Raw genomic sequence first — 20,016 nt, 5'->3', positions numbered from 1 at the left:
TTTGCATGCAAGAAGTAGAGTGGCATCTTCATCTTCATTTTTGCTCTCCACAAAGTTGTTTTTGTCCTCCGAATTATCTTTACATTCCCAGGAAAAATGTCCAAATTTATGACAAGTATAACATTCAACATTCGGTTTGTCATACCTTCCTTGATTTTGTCTCCATCCTTTGCCTCTTTCACGACCTCATCTTTGACTATAGTCTTGGCTTTTATTGTCTCTATTTGGTGGTTGACTACCACCTCTTCCTCCTCTACCACGACCTCTGTGCTGCGAACCATGCCTTTCATCTTTCTCCTTGAAGGAAAGTTTTGGTTGCAACGCCTTTTCAACCGATTCTTCTTTCGGTTTCTTCAATTTTTCTNAAATACCTTAAGCTTCCAATAAGACTCTTGAAAAATGTGGGATTGACTCTATCTCCATCTCTATGCTTGAATATTTTAACTCCACATTCAACGGGGGTGCTTACGGGATTGCAATTCTCATCTCAAATTTCTTGAGAATTTCCTTTGCATACTCTCCTTGAGAAATAAAAATGACATCTTTCCTCTGTGCTACTTGAATTCCAAGATAGTAGGACATTAGGCCAATGTCCGCCATCTCAAATTCTCTAGCCATTGCTTTCTTGAATTCTTCAAACATCTTTGGATTATTTCCTGTAAATATCAAGTCATCTACATACAAGCAAACAAGTAAGATGTAACCAGTTTTAGCAATCTTTACATAAAGGGCATGTTCATGCAGACACTTAGAAAAATCATTTGCTTGAAAATATTTGTCAATTCTACTATTCCAAGCTCGCGGGGCTTGCTTCAACCCATATAAAGCCTTCTTTAATTTCAAGACTTTATCTTCTTGTCCTTTAACCTTATATCCCGAAGGTTGATCAATATAGACCTCTTCCTCCAATAGGCCATTCAAGAAAGCCGACTTCACATTCATTTGATGGATTTTCCATTGATTTTGTGCCGCCAAAGCAATGACAAAGCGAATTGTTTCCAAACGAGCAACTGGCGCAAATACTTCATCATAGTCAATACCGGCCTTTTGCTTGTAGCCTTTAGCTACCAATCTTGCTTTGTACCTTTCTATTTCTCCCTTGGAATTCTTCTTTAGCTTGTACACCCATTTGACTCCAATGGTGCTTTTGCCTTTTGGAAGTGTGACCAACTCCCATGTATCATTCTTTTTTATAGCTTTGATTTCTTCATCCATTGCATCCCTTCATTTGGAATTTTGGCAAGCATCTTCAAAGCTTAGAGGCTCACTGTCCACCAGCAAACAAAAATGAGTAAAATCATACAAGTCATTTCTTACCACTTCCGTTTTTTCATACAAGTCACAGAGACTTCTACTCTTGTGAGGTGCTTCACTTGAACTTGAGCTTGATTCCCCAACTTCTTGATCTTGTGGCGGAGGTGTTGAAGGTGGTGTGATAGCCTGCTCCCTATCTTCTTCTTCATCATCTTCAAAGCATGGACTAAAAGAGTATTCTTGCTCTTTAGATTTCCACTCCCAAGCATTATCTTCATCAAACTCAACATCTCTACTTATGGTGACCTTGCCATTTTTGGGGTTATACAATTTATAACCTTTAGAACTTTGATCATAGCCAATGAAGACATACCTCTCACTTTTGTCATCAAGCTTAGACCTCTTCTCATCTGACACATGTGCATCTGCGATGCTCCCAAAAACTCGCAAATGAGCAACTTTTGGCTTGAAACCGCTCCATGCCTCTTGTGGTGTTTTTCCACGAACACTTTTGGTGTGACACCGATTTGATAAGTACACCGCACAAGCAACAGCTTCAGCCCAGAACTCTTTTGGCATATTTTTGCTCTTCAACATACTCCTCGCCATGTTGAGAACAATTCGATTCTTTCTCTCCACGACGCCATTTTGCTGTGGTAATCTCGGAACTGTCAAGTAATGATGAATTCCATTTTTCTCACATAAAATCTTGAATTCATTTAAAGTGAATTCTCCACCATTATCGGACCTAAGTGACTTAATTTGATAGCCACTTTGCTTCTTCACATGCTCTTAAACTTTTTGGAGGTTTCAAACACCTCGGATTTTGCCTTCAAAAAATAAACCTAAGTTTTTCGAGAAAAATTATCAATAAGTTAAAAAATAATTACTTTTACCAAGTGAAGATGGCTTGATAGGTCCGCACACATCCATGTGAATTAACTCGAGAGGGCATCTTGCTCTTGTTAAAGACTCAATAGGAGAGCTTTTCCTTGCTTGCTTTTTTCAAAAGAGACATCCTTCACAAAGTTGGTTAGGATGCTCAATTGTTGGCAATCCATTCACCATGCTTTCCTTCTTCATCAACCTTAGGCTATCAAAATTCAAGTGACCGAATCTCATATGCCAAAGCCAAGATGAATCTTTGGCACATGAAAGCAAGCACCTCGGAACATCATTTGAAGATATAAGATGAACATTTTATTATTAGCCATAGGTACCTTGGCTAACAATCTTCCTATAATCAGTTCTAAATCTACACGAAAAGAATTAGATAATCCTTGTCCCTTGATAACTTTATAATCAAAAGAATGGCAATTAGCTCAAATTTGAAATTCAGCACAGAAAAAATTCAGCATAGTTATGGCAGCATAAGACAGATACAGAAGTATACTGCTCTGAACTACGTAGGCATGTTAGTGTACCATTGCATCTATCAACAAAGTATTGTATACCTGCGTTCGCGCTCTGCTATTGTATGATCCAAAATAATAACATAAGCCAAGTCAGTGGTTGGATATGCTGCCNAAGGTACCATTTGTTCTTTTCCACACTTTCTTCTCCTTTGCATGCAAGAAGTAGAGTGGCATCTTCATCTTCATTTTTTGCTCTCCACAAAGTTGTTTTTCTCCTCCGAATTATATTTACATTCCCAGGAAAAATGTCCAAATTTATGACAAGTATAACATTCAACGTTCGATTTGTCATACCTTCCTTGATTTTGTCTCCATCCTTTGCCTCTTTCACGACCTCATCTTTGACTATAGTCTTGGCTTTTATTGTCTCTATTTGGTGGTTGACTACCACCTCTTCCTCCTCTACCACGACCTCTTTGCTGCGAACCACGCCTTTCATCTTTCTCCTTGAAGGAAAGTTTTGGTTGCAACGCCTTTTCAACCGATTCTTCTTTCGGTTTCTTCAATTTTTCTTCATGGGCTTGCAAAGAACTCGAAAGTTCATCTATGGTCATGGTGTCCAAGTCTTTGGACTCTTCAATAGCAACAACAATATAATCAACTTTTGAATCTAGGGATCGTAGTACTTTTACAACGACCCTATCATCCTTCAACTCTTCACCATATCTTTTCATCGATTGACAATAGCCAAAACTCTTGAAATGTAATCTGAAACAGATTCATTTTCTTTCATATGCAATGATTCAAACTCTCCTCTTAAGGTTTGGAGGCGAACTTTTTTCACTTTGTCCAAACCTTTAAAAGAAGTTTGAAGAATATCCCATGCTTCCTTGGAGGTTGTTGCATTTGCAACCTTCTCGAACATCTTGTCATCCAAATCTTGATGGATGAGAGTGAGTGCCTTTTGATCCTTCTTCTTTGAGGCAACGACATCTTCTGCTTCATCAACACCGGACTCTACTGGTTCCCAAACATCATAGGCACCAACAAAGGCCTTCATTCGAATACACCAATTTCCATAGTTCTCTTTTGTAAGCATAGGAACTTGGAATGGTGTTCCGTTAGAATTCGTCATCTTTTCTCCAAGTTTGTTGTCTTCAACCACACCGGCTCTGATACCAAATGTTGGAAAAAAAATAATTTGGGAGAGCAAGACAACAAAACACTCAAACACTCACAACTCACTTTAAGAATGGAGAAGAAATGAAATTTTTCATTCAACTTGACTTGCTTCAAATGGCTAGCATACATGGGTATTTATAGTAGAACTCCTACATGTATCTAGCCTAAACTTCATGTAAACACACTAACTAAATTCACATTAGTCTACACTAGTTCATACATCTCATAATGAAGTTCACATTAGTCTACACTAGTTCATACATATAATGAAGTTCACATTAGTCTACACTTGTTCATACATCTCACACTAATATGAACTAATCTAAACATATTTAATATAAATGTGAACTAATGGAAACAAGTTTATTATAATTTTAACAGAATATAGTACTGTTATAAGATGTGGCAAAACCGTGAAGGATGGAAAGATTATCATAATCTATACATTGTCAAATTAAGTACAGTAATACACAACTTTCTTTGATATACACACATTCAATTTCTGATTTAGATTTTGAAGGAACCAGTTACTCCACTATATTTCAGGTTAAATGGACTAATACAAGGATCTATGATCAATTTATTTTGGAGCTACGTAGGCAAAATCCATATCAACATCTCAAAATGGTGAGATGTAAGCTTTGATTATTGGTTCCTTCCCACCCTCCACCCCACCCACTCATACCACAAGCTTTGAGAATAGGCTTGATAGAAACGTATTGATCATGATTCAAGTCATGTTTTATTGGAAATCAGCTCTCTCAATATTTTGCTTTTAGCTTTAAAAGATACAATTCTTCTACCAATGAATTACCTTTTTGTATATGTATCCTTTTGCGGTTCCCCTCCCTTGTTCTTGGTTGGTTTCCCTCTATTTCAACTTCTTATATATGTTCTTCCACTTTCGAATCCTTCATACATAGAAAAAATATAAATCCTTCTTCCTTCACTACAAAAAAAAAAAAAAAAAATTAGGCGAAGGCTACAACAAAAGAGATGCAAAAGGAAGAAAATTACAATTGATTGAGGATAATTTTGGAGTGGATTGTGCAGTAAAAAGAATTCTTTTCAACTAAATCCTCAATTGTATCTTTTGCAGAATTGTAATAGAAAGAGTTTGACTCTATATCGGTTCGGACAATATCGATGTAACCTGGAATTTGGGTTTAAGTCAAATCAGTTAAATATATAGAAGAGACCTAAAGCAATTAAATTTGAACTAAGTGTTTTTCACTTTCAAGAATGTTTAGAGGATAAAATAAGAGTAAACAAAACTGATAAACGAAATAAGACTCAAAGGAAATTCTTATATATCTATCTTGGCGTAGCTTGATGGCTTGCTATAACTGAGTAAGAATAACAATTTTAGCAGAGTGATAACAATACCATTTATAGAATAATCCTTTACAAATGAGGGGTGAGGGTTATTTATACTCTAAACTTAAAGTAACTATTTTCCTAATCTCACGCCTACCCGCCTATCCGTTACTTGCATTATCTGCCTTTAACGCAAATCTCACTCATTACGTTTGTATAAGGTTTAACTGACGGTCTCAATCTTGCGTATCTTGAAATCTGGCATTGCTGGGTGAGTACTTACTCGGAACCTTAACAACTTCTCGGCATGTCAGGCCCGTGAAGTTATTTATTCGGAATGTACCCGGAGTTGATATTTGTATCCTAGATCTTCGACTCAAGAGACTAAAGATAATTGCGGACTTAGCTAGGGAATTCTTTCCACCTGTCATCCATTTTAGCCGGCCATGTATTATAGCTATATTTTACATGTCGGACACGTATCTTGCCGCACATCTAACCTTCCATAATTTCCAACAGACAACAATAGGGGTAATTTTCATCATCAGTTGGTGTACATTATTGTTGGCTTTGATACTCCACCACTGGGACAACGTATTAATGCCAACAAGAGGTCTTTCATTATTGGTATGGTCCCTTTCGTCCTCCCCATCCAATACCAAGGACTTTGGAAATATGCAATTTCATTGGAAATAGCTTCAATCTCATGAACATATATATACTCCAAACATGCACATCGAGTGAGCATGTGTGGCCCTGAAATACAAATTGTCCTATAAATATTATTAATTAAACATTAATTTCAAATTCGTTCTCGTTATAATGGAGATAAAATTGTTTAAATAAATTGTAAATTTATAGGAAGAATTATACGATTGCAACAAGAAAGGGAGAAAGAGAGAAACTGATTATTTAAAGTATAGGAATCTTACCCTTCATCTTCTACTGCAACAAAAGGTTCCTTTTTTTAGCCTTAGGAGAAATTGGAAAATGATCATGGAAGCAGCGACGTACATTTTAATTATTGGTTCCGCCCATACCACAAACATTTTAATTATAAGTAACAAGATTTTATTGTGAGCACCTAATTTTTATCCTAATATATAATTACTCCTATAAATAATCCAAAAAATAATTTTAATTGTTTTAGAAGTTTTTCTTTATTTGTTTTGCATTTATTCACATTGATATGCATGTTAGGAATATCATAAATTAAGAAAATCATGAAAAATATTTAAATCTTAATTTCATAGCATTTTAGATTTTAGTTGTATTTTTAGGATTTGATTTAGATTTTTAATTAATTTTATTAGGTTAAAAATCAAAAAAAAGGGAAAAAGAAAAGAGAAAGGAGAAGGTTTTAATTGACCTCAAAATCTGCCAGCCCAAGCCCCCACCTAAAACCCTCATTTAAAGACCCTTCCCTTCCTAAAAAAAACCCTGGCAGCTAATCTTCCTCTCTCACCGATCTAGCCGCCGGAAACAGAGAGGCAGAACGGCAACAAGCTATGAGGAGACAAAAGCGGATCCCCCTTTTACAAAGACCTAGCAGCAGCTTTCCTTTCGAAGTTTCTCAAAGCCGCAACTTCTTCTTCTACAGCTTAGCTTCTTTTTCCTCCATCCCAGAAAATACAGCAGCTTCACCACCTCCAAACCACCACCAAAACTCCATTTCTAGCCAAGAGAGTAACTTGAAAACTCCATGAAAACTAGCTGAAACTCCAGCTCAAATCCCTTACCCGAACAACCTCCTAAAGCGCAGCAAAAACTAGCTGCAAATAGCCCTCAAAGCCAGCTAAAAAAAACAGCCGCATAAATCTGGCAAAACAGCTGAAACAATCCCAAAAAATGCAGCTGCGTCGCACCTCGAAACAGTCCGAGTTTTCAGCCAGAAACGCATACAAAATCAGCTTGAGAAGCTCCACGAAAATAGCCTTCTTTCATGCCTATTAGCGTCTAGTTCGAGGTCGCCGTCGCTGGTTTCCGGTCGTGGTCAGTGGTGTTCGGTCCGTTTGTTGAATTGTAAAGCTTTAAAAATTTAGATTCGGCAATAAAGATGTCAACATACTGTTGCCTCCCAAAATGACTCACCCTGTTGAGTATAGACTTCAATGAGTAATGGTTGCTTCAAATGGTATGTCCCTATTTCCAACATTCATTTCTGTTTGGTGCATTAGCTCTGTGAGTGTAGATGATAGATTTTAATTAACTTTTATGCTACGTAGGCAGTCTCTTAGCTATGTTCTCTGCTTAATTCTTGAAGTTTATGCTGGATTTTTTTTCATCTGTTGGTCATTGTCTTGTCTTAGCTTCCTTTGATATTTGAGGTTTTGGTAATGGGTGATGCCTATTTCTTTATACGTTATTAATAGCAAGTTATTGTGTGTTTGAAGAGCTATTATAAATGAAGTTTCATTAGTTTATGGATATAGAGGATATCAAAATTAACTTGTGTTGTCATGTGTTTTCTTTATTATTATTAAGGAAGAGTATTAGATACAAAAGCAAGAAATCTAGTTCCTTGGAATAAGACCTGAAATTTGAGGCTGGAGTACAATTTTATTTCCAATTTGTTAAACACTTTTAAGTCATGCTCACCTAGTTTTCTATTTACCACGTAGCTCTGGGGTAGCAGAACTTTTTACCAGGTCTTTTGCTTTTCACATACTGTAAACGTAGTCATTTTTTCCTCGATTTGGGATTCTAAAAATAAACCGGTGATTTGGGACACTATATAATTATTCTAAATGGCGATTCTGAAATTAAATAAATAATCCCATTTCGATTATGTTACTTTAATTGGAAAACCCCCCTATCCCTTCGGGATAAAGGAGGTGTGACAATTATTTGCAAAAGAAGACAATAAGAAAAGAGTTACAAACTAAAGTAAATTAACACCAATAATTAATGAAAGAGAGCTTTTACACACACATACACACACATATATATATATATATATATATATATATATATATATATATATATATATATATATATATAACAAAGAAAAAAAATTCAACATAAACTAAATTAAATTAAACTAACAAAAGAAAAATAATTTCAAATAGATATACATGCAAGTCTTAGCAAATTTTATGAAATGGAGAACTAAAATTACCTTATGGAATAAAATAAACTTCAATATAATTTCTATTGAATTTATGTAAAGAAAATAAACTATAAAGTAAAATAAATAAAGCTGCAGAATATATACAAGGAAAATAATTTGATTTGATTGCAATGACCATTATAATTAGGCTATGCTGCTAACTTTATGATTTTTCTTTTCTTTTCTGATTCTTGTTGCAATTATTCAAAAAAACAAACGTAGGCACAAAAGATGAGAAGGATTCAAACACAAGATCTTACTAATACTATGAACCCGCTTGACCACTTTTGCTAGAGCAAAGCTTTTGTCAAGTGGGTTCAAATATAATTTTTATATAATATAATTTTTGTATAAGATTTACGTTGCTTTAATCGTAATTTATACAATATTATTTTTTAATAAAGCGGGTTAAGTTCAACCTAACTACGTGGGTCTGGCATTCATGAATACTGCTGTATGATTTAAGAGAGGCCATCGAATAAGGAGTGCAAGACTAGCGCGAGTTACCATGCTAAACTAAAAAAGAAATAAAAATACAAGCTATAAAAGCAAAAGAACAAAGTCAAAATTAGAACATAACAATCAATATATACTGCTGCCATAGAAATCCGGCTAAATCAAATTCTAAAGTTCTCTACTGTGGGAGTTTAATAAAATAGGGGTTAAAATCATTCGTCGTTACCTTTCCACAATCATAAGATAATGATTAATTATCAACCGATATTCCTGGCAAGACAACCGTATAAGTTGCAACTGAAAAGCGATCAAGTGTACTGTTAAGTATGGTTTAGTAGCGCATATAAGAGTTGTATTGAATAGAGTGTATTAATTGTCAGCACCTAATTTTTAATCATATTTGGACTTTTTTATTACCTTTTGTTATTTAAATAGTTTTTAATTTAATCTTGATATTTTACCTTTTGTTTCACCTTTTATAGGTTTTATTTAAGAAATTTAAAAACCAACAAAAAGATTCACATTTTTAGATCATTAAATTATCTTCTAATTTGCAAAAGAAAAGAAAATTCACAAAAAATATATTTTTTCTTTTAGTTTTAATAATTTGGTGACTTTTGTAAATGTTCCTTTAATAGTTTGTATTTTTTTGCTTGACTAAAAATAATTGATTAGAGTTCCAATACACAACTAGCACATAAGGTGACGTTTCTTATCCATGCACTGATTTTTAAAAAGGAATCACTTTGTAGAGTCTTGGAGAACCATTTCTTCATTTCACAAAGAAATTCACACGTCAGATGCATATCTGAAAAAGACTCCCTTTTCGATTTTTCCACGGACTCAAATAGTTTTTGGCAGAAAAAGATTCGTCCTTTTCCTTTCCCTTTCCTTTATTCCCCAGGTCACGCGCACACACAACGGACACCCACTCGTCCCCTGCTAACGGAGTTTTGCTCCTCCTTGATTTCTGTGATAAAAACACGCACAAGGGGGGGAATAGGAAGGCATAGAAATACAGATCTAAAAAGCTAGGTCTGGGAAAAGGAGGGAGGAGCCAGCCACACAAACAAAAAGAAATTTTCTTTTCTTCTCTGTAACTCCATTTTTCCTTTTCTCTGCTGTGAGCTCACTATAGAAGTCATGAAAACTTCTGCACCAAACTCGTGAAAATGCAGCCATGAAAGGCCAATGTTCAGCTACTTCCTTGTCCTATTTTTGCTACCAAAATAGCCACAAAACACCTCAAACAAGCTTACAAATACCTAAAACAACCAGATCTTCATCATCACAAACACCCAGCATTTTCTCCATAAAAAGTGGTTTGATTTTCTCCATTAAAACCATGCAAACAGCCCCCAAAACCACCCTGAAACACTCGCAAAATAGCTGAAAAACAGTCATTAAAACCTGCAAAAACGTAGCTGCTCCGACCCTGTTGAGCTTCGAATTTTCCCGGTAGGCTTTAAGGTTGCCGCCGTTGAGGACCTTTCGTGGTTCAGTTCGCGTTTCTGCTCGAAGTATGATCGTCGTATCGAGTTCTGGTCGCAACTGTCCCTTTGTTTCAGTCCGTGTAACTGTTGGAATTTTTATTAATTGAAAACAACTTCAGGTTCCATTCTTTCCTCTCTCATTCTATTCTAATGTCGATTTTAATATGGTATGATCCCAGACTATGATTTTTCTGGATTTCTGATGGGAAATTGATTTGAGTGAACTCTTATTTCTCTGTTGTTTGTCAAGTTTTGACTTTTGCTAAGTTCCCCTAAAAAAGGGTGTTGTGTCAAGTCCAAAGTAAGCAGATTCAAAATGTTCAGTCTATCTTCTCATATATTGGTGCTTCTGTGAATACCTGTGACAAAACCAGTCTTTCATTAGTATTGCCCGGAAGATATGGTAGAGTGTAGGCTTCCCATCTTCTATAAATGGAACATGATTAGTTATGAAAGACTAGAACCAACCTAATTAAATGTGTGCTCAAGATGTCCACGGTAACATAGGTGATAAGTGGTGTGCCATTATTTTTACTTGTGCGGCTCAACTGCCCGAATTGGGTCGTGGGAATTGGGGAAAGGTCGAGCTCATTAGTCTAGGAAGAGTAATGAACATCGTTAGAGTGCTTTAGGCGCGTTTTGAAATTATTATCGTGATTATGCATACGTTTGCGGACATAGTTACTATTTCCAAAAGGTAAAAGGTAAAAGGTAAAATGTTCGTAGGTTCTAAAAATACGTAATTAAACAAATTATTAAGCCAGGTTTGTTTAAAAGTGACCATGCCAAAACCACGAAACTCGAGGATGTCTAACACCTTTTTGCAAGGTTAACATAATTTCTTACTCGGTCTTTTGGTTTCGCAGACTTTAAAATAGAGTCAAATTTAATCGATTTGAGATTTAAAATAAATCGGTGACTTGAGACACCATGAATTATTCCAAGTGACGACTCTGAATTAAATAAATAATCCCATTTTGATTAATGTCACTTAAATTGGAAAAACTCCCTATCCCCTCGGGAAAAAAAGGAGGTGTGACATTAATAATAATGGGATTAGTTATACTAAAATTATTTCTCATCAACTGATTGGTTTGCTGTACTAAAGATAGCATGCATTGCACAATTTATTTGTTTACTAAAATACCCTCCACATTCTTTAGAAAGTATTTGGAAAAGATTTTGAAAGAGTAGTTATGTCTTTATATATGCTTATTTATATATTAAAAATTATAGTATTGCTAATGCCATAGTTTTCTATTTTTAAGAATAATACTGAATAGGATGTATGTTGTATTAAGTTATTGAAAAATACTATCAAATAGGGATTAATAAATACTATCAAAATTAGTATATACATTATTTTTTCCAATACATCCTACCAAACGATCCCTTAATTAATGACCTAATTTAAGTTACCAAATATATCAACAATCAAATTAATAAAATTCCATTTCAAGTCGCTTTGGATCCCATACTCTACAATATATTCTCTATATTATTGTACCAAAGCTTGAATCAGGAATCTTGTTTACAAAAATATAGTAAGATTTAAAGCATATAATTCAATTAATGCACAATGCCTTACTAAATCATAAAGATTAAGTTATTAAACGTGCGCATACTGTAGAGGAGGAAAAAAAAGAACACAAACGCACAATCAGTCTCATGCATGAAACATACGTACATACATATTGACACAAGCACGATTATTAGGAAAGAAAAACACATACTAGACACACACGCACAAAGCAAAACACTACTTGTTCTTCCGCTTAAAGTCAATAACACCTTTATGCTCCTTCTCCAGCTTTCCAACCCTCTTGTAGTAACCCTTCTCGTTGCTGGACTTGACATCTATTGTGCCGCTCCAATCTGGCTTATGCTCAAGAAAAACATTCAGGTCGTCTACTGCATGCATGCCATCAACAGTACGATGGTATCTGTGATCTGCCACCTCTTTTGCTTACTTTGTTGCAGCGCCCTCGGCTATGCTCTTTTATTTCTCTCTATCTAAGTTAAGACTCTTGTGCTCGAGAAAAAGTGTAGAGTCCATGTTGGTCTCCTCTGCCTTCAAAGTAGAGTTAGTTTAAAGAGGGAAAGGGGAAGAGTTAGTTGGTACCAGGTTAGAGACAAAGAAAGAAAGAGAAATGCAATTATCCATACTAAGTAATTGTCCATTTTTGCCTTAGCTTTTCCTTTTCCTTTTCCGCTGCCATCTTTTGATTTGTTTGCAATTCCCTGATCCCTTTATTTATAGCTCTTCCACTTCCCTATCCTCCATAAGAGAACTAAATTCTAGCTTCCTTCGTTGAATTGCAAAAAAGATAAAAGAAAAATAGAAGGACAAGCTCGCAACAGCGGAAAAGGAAAAGTATGGATAACTATATTTTCTTTATTTCTAACATGTTACCAACCAACTCTTCTCCTTCCCTCTTTAAACTCTCATTTGCAGGTAACGGAGGAAGAAACCCATGCAGAGGTCGTGATTGGACAAAGGCAGAGAACTATTATAGACAACATTCATCCAGCTAACGCCGTAGACTTCTTTCTAGCAAATAAGAACAATTGGCGTGGAACTGTAGTGATGTTGGAAAGTAACGAGAAAAAGTACGACATCAAGGTCAGTGGCCTCAATGCAAAGTATGAAGATGTTACCTTTGAGTAGTAGCATTAGAGGGGGAGTAGTAAGGTGTTATTGATTTTAAGCGGAAGAACAAGACCGAGCAAAAAACTACTTGTTCTTCCGCTTGAAGTCAATAACACCTTACTACTCCCCCTCTAATGCTACTACTCAAAGGTAATATCTTCATACTTTGCTTTGAGACCACTGATCTTGATGTCATAGTTTTTCTTGTTACTTTCCAACACCAATACAATTTCGCGCCAATTGTTCTTATTTGCTAAAATTAAGTCCACGGCGTTAGCTGCATGAATGTTGTCTATAATAATTCTCTTCCTTTGTCTAATCACGACCTCTGCATGGGTTTCTTCCTCCGTTACCTGCAAATGAGAGTTTAAAGAGGGAAGGAGAAGAGTTAGTTGGTAACATGTTAGAAATAAAGAAAATATAGTTATCCATACTTTTCCTTTTCCGCTCTTGCGAGCTTGTCCTTCCATTTTTCTTTTATCTTTTTTGCAATTCAACGAAGAAAGCTAGAATTTAGTTCTCTTATGGAGGATAGGGAAGTAGAAGAGCTATAAATAGAGGGATCAGAGAATCGCAAACAAATCAAAAGATGACAGCAGCGGAAAAGGAAAAGGAAAAGCTAAGGCAAAAATGGACGATTACTTGGTATGGATAATTGTATTTCTCTTTCTTTCTTTGTCTCTAACTTGGTACCAACTAACTCTTCCGTTTTCCCTCTTTAAACTAACTCTACTTTGCAGGCAGAGGAGACCAACGTGGACTCTACACTTTTTCTCGAGCACAAGAGTCTTGACTTAGATAGAGAGAAACAAAAGAGCATAGCCGAGGGCGCTGAAACAAAGTAAGCAAAAGAGGTGGCAGATCACAGATACCATCGTACTGTTGATGGTATACATGCAGTAGACGACCTAAATATTTCTCTTGAGCATAAGCCAGATTGGAGTGGCACAATAGATGTCAAGTCCAGCAACGAGAAAGGTTACTACAAGAGGGTTGGGAAGCTGGAGAAGGAGCATAAAGGTGTTATTGACTTTAAGCGGAAGAACAAGTAGTGTTTTGCTTTGTGCGTGTGTGTCTAGTATGTGTTTTTCTTTCCTAATAATTGTGCTTGTGTCAGTATGTATGTATGTACGTATGTTTCATGCATGAGATTGATTGTGCGTTTGTGTTCCTTTTTTTCCTCCTCTATAGTATGCGCACGTTTAATAACTTAATCTTTATGATTTAGCAAGGCACTGTGCATTAATTGAATTATATGTTTTAAATCTTACTATGTTTTTGTAAACAAGATCCAATTGGCATGGAGTAGACTGTAGACATTTGAAAACGACATCAGAACTTGACGCGTTTAACTGCAATCAATAGATAAACTTTGTTTAGGCTGTAAAGGTGATGGGCAGCATTCGAGAAAGAGACAAAGTACGAGGAATGACAATAAAGCTTTGCACAAGAAATGACTCTTCTTCTTTTTTTTTTCTCGATAAAAGAGGAAATATGTTGGCCCAAGTTCAGGTGAAGTTTTGAAGAATGACAAATGAACTCAGTCATGGACGAGGTCCATCATGTGAGACACAGTATTTATCAACCTATACATGTGAGATACACGTGAAGGAGATAAGTCTCAAGGATAAAGCGGCAATATCTCCCGAACTGATCGAAAAGGTTGCATATTAGAGAGGAAAGAAAGTATACTCATGGGAAGAGGACACAATCTGGATTAAGGATAGGGTTAAAGTTTGTATTGTTCAAGGATTCAACTTCGATGGAAAATCAACAATTGAGTCTCAATCAAACTCTGATTACTAACTCATTAAATAACAGTGATTGTTCTCTTTTACAGGTGTTGCACAAACGTAGAAGTGAAACTAAATTGAGAGCAAAAGAGCGAGACAATTTTGCAAGCAATTTATGTGAGATTCAATTGTGCATTCCTGAAGCTAATTGGACAAGATAGAAGAACAATTCCATTGTGTTTATTTTATTCTAGTTTAATTGTAGTAGGTGGTTTAATAGGTACTTTGAGTATTCAAGTTAAAGGCTAACTTGAATGTGTTGCAACAGTTGAGGCTGTGTGCCACACTGGGATTAGAGTTTAATCCTTAGGTTTACAAGAGTTCTGTAAATGCTGTTTTGGCTCAGTGATTTTAGTGGAACTGAATAGTAGGTCGTGGTTTTTTCACCTTTTGAGCCAGGTGTTTTCCATGTAAAAATCTTTGTATTCTTTATTTTATGTATTCTTAATTCCGCAAACAGTAGTAGTAAGTACACATAGAAGAATCAGGTTCTTCTAGAGCGAAAATTGGGTACCACACAAATCCCCCCTCTTGTGTGGTATTGACGTTTAGAACATCAATTGGTATCAGAGTAGGTTATCCTTGAAGAGACTAACACCTTAGGAGAATATTAACATGAGTGCACCACCTGAGAACTGGGAAGGGAAATCCACTGCTAGGCCTCCATTTTTCAATGATCAGTACTATTCTTGGTGGAAGAACAGGATGAAAAATCACATCATAGGGGAAGGCTATGAACTCTGGGACATAGTCACTGATGGTCCCCTAGCAACCACAAAGAAGAATGCTGAAAGAGTTGATGTACCAAAGACAAGGGCTGACTGTACTGCTGAAGACCTGAGGAAGTGGGAGCCAAGAAATGGCTTTGTGTGGACTAGGTCCAGATGAGTACAGTAGGATCCAAAGTTGTACTACTGCTAAGGAGATATGTGACACCTTGCAAGTGGCTCATGAGTGAAAAGATCAAGAGGAACACTGCTATATTTTTAATATGAGAATTTTACTATGAAGGAAGGAGAAAGTATCCAGGAGATGTATACTAGGTTCACTACTCTAACAAATGAACTTAAATCTCTTAGAAGGGTTATTCTTGAAGAAGACAAGGTTGAGAAAATTCTGACAAGGGTTCTGCCAGTCACATGGGAAAGCAAAATCACTGCTATTCGGGAATTCAAGAATATTGCTACTCTCAGACTGGATGAACTGATTGGAAATCTGACTGCTTATTAAATGAGAAGGCAAACCATGAAGATGGATACCCCTAAGAAGGAGAGAAGCTTATCTCTCAGAATTGTTGAAGGTTCAGATCTGGAAGATGATTAGATGGCTATGATCACTAGAGATTTCAAAAAGTACCTGATGAGAGGAAATGGTTCTTCAAGAGGTACAACCTTCAACAAGACAAGAGGTCCTGAGAAACAGATCAATGAGGGTTGCTACAAGTGTGGTAAGACTGGTCACATGATCACGAACTGCCCTCAATGGGAAATTGAGTGGAAGAAAGAAAGAGCTGAACGAAGGAACAAGAAGAAGGAACATGTTCAACCAAAAAGAAACAAAGGTTCAAACAAGGCTATGGTTGCTGCTTAGGGAGAAACCTCAGATGAAGACTCAGAAGATGAAGCTGAAGAAGAGCAAGCATTGATGGCCATCGGAAAATCAGATGATGAACAAGAGGTAAGTATTCTTCATCTCAAAGACAAGATTAAATTCTTGTCTAAAGAAAGGTTGACTGAGCTATTACTAGACTTCATTGATAAGTCTGAAATAATTAACAATGAGAAGAAAGTTCTGTCTAGGGAATGTGTGATCCTAAAAGAAAAATGCAAAAGTCTAGAGTCTAGGGCAAATGAGAGTGATAACAAAAATGCTGAGTTGAAGAACCAGGTTCTTGAACTTGACAACAGTGTCCTAGAACTTAGGTCTGAAAACTTAAAACTGAAACTAGGAACAGGAAAGAAGAAAGCTGATCACACATATCTCACTCTAGAAGAAATTTGGGAAAAATGAAAGATGAATTGTATAAGAAAGATGAATTCATCAAAGGCTTAAAGGAAGATCTAGGAAAGGTGAAATATGAACTAGACAAAACTTGCAAGTGGAACAAGGCTTCTGATGCACTCTCCTGGCTGCAAGAGCATCACAGTAGCAACAAAAGAGGACTTGGCTATGGGACTCAAGCTCCAAAATGGGATCCTAAAAGCAAGTACCTCACACTTCCTGAAAATAAAATATGCACACTGTGGTAACACTGGCCATTACAAATATGAATGTAAGGCAAAAGAACAAGCCAGTCAAAAGAATAAAGCCTTTGTTCAAGAAAAAGGTAAGCTGGCAAAAAGAAATTTGATTCGCCCTTTTGCTTATAAAAAGGGACCCAAACTAGTTTGGGTTCCTAAGACTAACCCCTGATTTCCTTTTGCAGGTCCAAGTGAAAGAGAGGAGCCAAATATGGTATATGGATAGTGGCTGCTCAAAACATATGATTGGGGATAAGGACCAGTTCTTTTCACTTGAGGACTTAAAACGAGGTAATGTCTCCTTTTGAAATGGAAAGAAAGGTGAGATCATTGGGGTTGGAAAGGTAGGCAAAACAGATTCTCATTCCATAGAGAATGTCTACCTGATAGTTGGCTTGAAATATAGCCTAATAAGTGTTACAATTGTGAGACAGAGGTAACCTTGTGGCTTTTACCTCCACCAAATACTTTGTGATTAACCTTATCACTGACAAGATTGTTTTGCAGGGAAAAAGAGTTAACAATATTTACATTGTAGATTTGTCCACTCTTTCAGAAAATGAACTCACTTGTTTTAGTGTGTTGGTTAATGATCCCCTCCTATGGCACAAAAGACTTGGTCATGCAAGTCTAAATCAGCTCAACAAAAGTCTCTAAAGACTTGGTGATAGGGTTACCTAATATCAAGTTCAAGGAAGACAAAGTTTGTGAGGCAAGTGCAAGGGGGAAGCAGGTAAGGTCATCCTTCAAAAGCAAGAAAATGGTAAGTTCAACCAAGTCGTTGGAACTGGTCCATATGGATCTATGTGGTCCAATGAGAACCATGAGTAGAGGTGAAAAGAAATATGTAATAGTGCTAGTTGATGACTATTCTAGATTTACCTGGGTTCTATTTCTAACCTCCAAAGATGAAGCATTTGACATGTTCTCTGCATTTGTTAGAAAAACTTAGAAACAATTAGGCAATCAACTTGCCTCCATTAGGTCTGATCATGGAACTGAATTTGAAAATTCCAAGTTTGCTGAGTTCTGTGATGAAAATGGTATAGATCATTACTCCATTTCAAAATGGTATAGATCATACATTCTCTGCCCCTAGGACCCCTCAACAAAATAGAGTAGTTGAAAGAAAGAATAGAACTCTTGAGGATATGGCTAGAACCATGCTACTTTCTAGTAAATTGCCTCACAGCTTCTGGGCAGAGGCTGTAAACACTACATGTTACATAATAAATAGATGCATGACTAGACCTCTAGTAGAGAAGACTCCCTATGAGTTACTTAAAGGGAGAAAATCAAACATATCTCATCTTAGGGCATTTAGTTGCAAGTGCTATGTGTACAATAATGGAAAAGGAAAGTTTGATCCCAGAAGTGATAAGGGAGTATTCTTGAGATATTCTTCACATAGCAAATCATATAAAGTGTTTAATAAAAGAACTTAGTGTAGAAGAAAGTGTGCATGTTGTATTTGATGAAACTAACATTCTTTCTGAGAGACAGAAACATGAAGATGAAGCCATTGGATTGGTAAAAGACTTGACTGAAGCATCAGCTCAGGTCAAAGTGGCACCAACAGAAGGAACATGTGATGGAACATGTTATTCCATACAGGGCAACCTCATAGGGGGAAGAAATCAATGTGGAATTGAAATAAATTCCTTGAAGGAACCTGTTCATGATCTTGTTTTTCAGCAAATGGCAGAAACATCTAGCGGAAGCCAGTTGGTTGTGAAACTTCACAAGTATCAAAGTTCTCATCCCATTGAGAACATTCTCACTGATCCAACATCTGGAGTTAAAACAAGATCACAATTAAAGAATCTGTGTGCTTTTGATGCTTTTCTATCTATCATTGAACATAAAAATGTTGTTAAGACTTTGCAGGATGCAGATTGGGTGAATGCAATGCAGGATGAGGTTAACCAGTTTGAAAGGAGTCAAGTTTGGCACCTAGTACCAAGACCCAAGAACATATCAATCATTGGTACAAAATGGGTCTTCAAGAACAAACTTGATGAAGATGGAACAGTTACAAGGAACAAGGCAAGATTGGTGGTCCAAGGTTACAGCCAGGAGGATGGAATAAACTATGATGAGACTTTTGCTCCAGTTGTAAGACTAAAGGCAATCAGACTTCTCATAGCCTTTGCAGCACATATGGAATTATTCTTCATCAGCTGGATGTCAAAAGTGCCTTCCTAAATGGCTACCTAATAGAAGAAGTGTTTGTGAAACAACTTCCAGGGTTTGAGAGTAAGGAATGTCCTGAGCATGTGTACAAGCTGAACAAGGCTCTCTATGGACTCAAGCAGGCCCCAAGAGCATGGTATGAATGACTGTCAAAATTCTTGCTGGAGCATGGTTACAAGAGAGGTAAAATAGATAGTACCTTATTCTTAAGGGAAAAAGGTAAGGATCTTGTTGTGCAAATTTATGTTGATGACATAATTTTTGGGGCCACCACTGACAAGCTAAGTAAGGACTTTGCAAAATTAATGGGGAGTGAGTTTGAAATGAGCATGATGGGTGAGCTTAATTTCTTCTTAGGCTTACAGATCAAACAAAGTCCAAATGGAACCATGATCCATCATCAGAAGTATACAAGAGAGCTAATCAAAAAGTTTAAAATGGAGGAATCTAAAGAAATAGACACACCTATTGCAACTGCCACTAAATTAGATGTTGATGAATCTGGTTCATCAGTTGATCAAAAGTTGTATAGGGTATGATTGGTTCACTCTTGTATCTCACTACTAGCAGACCTAACATTGTTTTCAGTGTAGGACTTTGTTCTCGTTTTCAGGCAAATCCAAAAGAGTTTCACTTGACTGTTGTCAGGAGGATACTGAGATATCTAAAAGGAACCACTGATATGTGCCTTTGGTATCATAAAGGTAGTAATTCTGATATAGTAGGATATGCTGATGCTGATTTTGCAGGTTTCCTAGTGGATAGAAAGAGCAACTCAGGTATGACACACTTCCTTGGTTCATGCCTTGTGTCATGGGCTACCAAAAAACAAAACTCTATGGAGGCCCTATCTACTGCTGAAGCTGAGTATGTTGCTGCTGCTTCTTTTTGTGCTCAATTACAATGGATCAAACAACAGCTGGTAGATTTTGGAATTGAAGTGGGATGTATTCCAATATTCTGTGATAACACTA

At 36.4% G+C, this 20,016-nt stretch overlaps 1 protein-coding gene and 1 long non-coding RNA gene across 2 annotated transcripts; one reads left to right on the top strand and one right to left on the bottom strand.

The window, feature by feature from the left end:
* Nucleotides 1-1,224: 1,224 nt before the first annotated feature.
* Nucleotides 1,225-3,343, bottom strand: LOC109237395. Its single transcript, XM_019403702.1, has 2 exons — nucleotides 3,061-3,343; nucleotides 1,225-1,922 (listed from the first exon to the last, which is right to left on the bottom strand). Exons 1-2 carry the CDS (start codon nucleotides 3,341-3,343, stop codon nucleotides 1,225-1,227), a joined length of 981 nt encoding a protein of 326 aa, XP_019259247.1.
* Nucleotides 3,344-11,136: 7,793 nt separating this feature from the next.
* On the top strand, nucleotides 11,137-14,067 carry LOC109237410. The gene is made up of 2 exons (XR_002069628.1): nucleotides 11,137-13,461; nucleotides 13,557-14,067. It is a non-coding gene; the product is annotated as an uncharacterized LOC109237410 (long non-coding RNA).
* Nucleotides 14,068-20,016: the final 5,949 nt, after the last annotated feature.

This window comes from Nicotiana attenuata, unplaced genomic scaffold (genome assembly GCF_001879085.1).
Source record: "Nicotiana attenuata strain UT unplaced genomic scaffold, NIATTr2, whole genome shotgun sequence".
Taxonomy (NCBI): domain Eukaryota; kingdom Viridiplantae; phylum Streptophyta; class Magnoliopsida; order Solanales; family Solanaceae; genus Nicotiana; species Nicotiana attenuata.
The sequence above is the reverse complement of the archived record's forward strand: the minus strand, read 5'-3'. Positions and strand labels throughout refer to the sequence as shown.